The sequence below is a fragment of the Myotis brandtii genome, unplaced genomic scaffold (genome assembly GCF_000412655.1).
Source record: "Myotis brandtii unplaced genomic scaffold, ASM41265v1 scaffold646, whole genome shotgun sequence".
NCBI classification, from domain to species: Eukaryota; Metazoa; Chordata; class Mammalia; order Chiroptera; family Vespertilionidae; genus Myotis; species Myotis brandtii.
The window spans coordinates 323742-326615 of NW_005370495.1; the positions used below are offsets into that span (position 1 = coordinate 323742).

The window sequence follows — 2874 nt, forward strand, 5'->3', positions numbered from 1 at the left end:
ATGGGGGAGGGGGGAGATGAGATTAACCAAAGATCTTGTATGCATACTAGAGGCCCCGTGCATGGATTTGTGCACCAGGAGTCCCTAGGCCTGGCCTGCAAGGATCTGGCTGAAACTGGCTCTCCGACATCCCCCGAGGGGTCCTGGATTGTGAGAGGGTGCAGGCCAGGCCGAGGGACCCCACCAGTGCACGAATCCATGCACTGGGCCTCCAGTAGAGTATATATGTCTCAGTAGGTGTACACTCCCATAGATTCATTACGCTGATGTCGTTGTTACTTTTGACTCTTTTTTCTTTGAAGGTGCGAGGTGGGAACGAACAATTGGGTTCAGTGCAATGACTCCCCCGTAAAAATCTGCAAGTACCCCGTGACGGGGCTGCTGGAAGGGCGGTCGTACGTGTTCCGCGTCAGGGCGATCAACAGCGCCGGCGTCAGCCGGCCGTCCCGAGCCTCGGAGGCTGTGGCTGCCCTCGACCCTGCTGACCTCACCAGGTTACAAGGTGGGTCCCTAAGAGGTCAGGGTCCCTAAGATGCCAGGGTCTGGCTAGGACTGGGGCACATGGGGCCGTGTTGTGTGAGTCTTCCTTTCTCCCTACCCCCCGGCGGTGTCTGAGCCTCGAGGACATGCTCATGGGTGGGGAGGGCCAGAGAGGGCCGAGGTCTCCCGTGGTCTTCCGTGGTCTCCCGTGGTCTCCTGTGGTCTCCCGTGAATGCCCTGGGGGAGTGGGGAGCTGGGCCGCGGTTTATACCTCAGTGCACCTTCCTGCCGCCCTCCACTGGAATCCAGTTACCTGGGCACAGAATTAGGCTTTGCCAAGCCCACTGAGGGTATAGTTTCAACACACCAAGAGCCAGGTGTGGAAACCGAGCCACTCTATTTTGGAATTTTAATTTCACACGATGCAGGTTCCCCAGTGGGATGGGACCCTTAGTTATGCTCTTAAGGGAACCCCTGCGTGTCCCTTACCTGCATGGCCTCTTGCGCCCACTGCAAAGAGCGGAGAAGCGCCGAACATCGTCCGGACCATTTGCACAGAGGCAGCTCTGATGACCTCAGGGCAGGGAAAATGCCGTCACCATGGAGCAAAGGCGATTCGTGCCTCATAGGCAACGAGGGAAATGGTGCTTTTAAAAATATATTCTATTGATTTTTTACAGAGAGGAAGGGAGAAGGATAGAGAGTTAGAAACATCGATGAGAGAGAAACATCAGTCAGCTGCCTCCTGCACACTCCCTACTGGGGATGTGCCCGCAACCAAGGTACATGCCCTTGATCGGAATCAAGCTTGCGACCCTTCAGTTGGCAGGCCAACGCTCTATCAACCAAGCCAAACTGATTAGGGCAGAAATGGTGCTTTTTAAGTATTTTTATTGATTTCAGAGAGGAAGGGAGAGGGAAAGAGAGAGAAACGTCAGTGATGGGAGAGAATCATTGATCGGCTGCCTCCTGCACGCCCCCTTCTGGTGATGAATCCCGCAACCCGGGCACATGCCCTGACTGGGAATCAAACCGTGGCCTCCTGGTTCATGGGTCGCGATGCTCAACCTCTGAGCCACGCCGGGCGGGCAAAATAGTGCTTTTTAAAGAGACCCTTGGATGTCAAATTTAGTGTCAACCTTTCTCTCTGCAGCCGTCCGTTTGGGGGAAGATAAAGAAATTGTGATCTATCAGGATGACCTGGAGGGTAAGTCGCTCTCACCCCCGGGGACTGGGTTGTAATTCGAGGCAGGAGAGAGAGGGGAAGCAGCTGGTGACAGGGACACCCTCACAGTAAATGGAGCACCTGTGGGTCGGACCTGCAGACTTGAGGCCTGGAGAAGCTGAAAACAACACAAGACAGAACACGGGAGTGAGACGAGGCGTCCCATGTGGCCGATCATGGACACTGTTGTGTTATGTGGGGTCCAGGGCTCATTCCTTTGGGGACGGGGAGAAGCAACCAAACCGGCCCCGAGGCTTGAGGACTGGCGGGAGCGGGTTCCTTCTCACACCGCCCGTTCCTGGGCCAGTGCTCAGCATTGTCTGGGCAGCAGTTTCACTTCTACTATTTCACTAAACGGACTGGCCTCACCCCTCCCATCACGTCCCTGTTAGATTCTGTGAGTGCTTCTCCATCTCCTCCCGCAGCCGTCCAGGAAGGGCGACTCGCCGAGAAGGAGGGGCTCGCGTTATTGGTCCGAAATCCAAAGATTTTAGTTGGGCCCATAATCAGAGGACAAAGTGTGAACATTTAAAATAAAAATAGTTCGTTAACACGGAGCCGCCGCCTAAGGAGATGCACTTCGAGCTCCCCTCCCAATGGCCTCGGTCCCACGGCGTCCCCAGAGGACCCCTCGGGGGAGTCCGCTGGTTGGCTTTCCTATTTGCCCCCGAACGGTGCTCGGCGGCCGTCCCTTCTCGAAACCACGCCCCAGGGCAGCCTGGGCTGTGTTGGTTCCTGGTGGCCGATCCCCCACCCCATGCCCAGCAGGAACCCTGGCCGCTGGCTGGCTCCTTTCCTGGGAGCTGGTTCGGGGTTCGGGGCAGAACAGGAACGGGTGGTCTTTCCCGGGCCTGCCGCCTCGGCTCTGAAGCAGTCCGCTCAGCGTGCCCACTCCCCGCAGAGACGTGGGCTCCTCCGCACGTCTCTCACCGTCTCTCGCCTCGCCCGCGCTCACGGCTGTCTTCCCCTCCAGGCGACGTGCAGATCCCGGGGCCCCCCACCAACGTGCACGCCTCAGAGGTCAGCAGGACCTACGTGGTCCTCAGCTGGGAGCCCCCCGTCCCCCGGGGCAAGGAGCCCCTGACCTACTTCATCGAGAAGGTACGGCTCCCCTCCCGAGACCACCCATCGCTGCGGCCGCTCTGTGCCGCGCGGTGGGCCTGGGAGGC

At 58.1% G+C, this 2874-nt stretch overlaps 1 protein-coding gene across 1 annotated transcript in view; it reads left to right on the forward strand.

Moving 5' to 3' along the window:
• Positions 1–2874, forward strand: part of MYOM2 (myomesin 2) — a 71473-nt gene that overhangs the window by 35860 nt on the left and 32739 nt on the right. The window contains exons 11-13 of the mRNA XM_014528689.1: positions 303–502; positions 1634–1687; positions 2679–2806. Coding sequence (XP_014384175.1) covers positions 303–502; positions 1634–1687; positions 2679–2806 — 382 coding nt within the window. The remainder of the gene's footprint in view (positions 1–302; positions 503–1633; positions 1688–2678; positions 2807–2874) is intronic.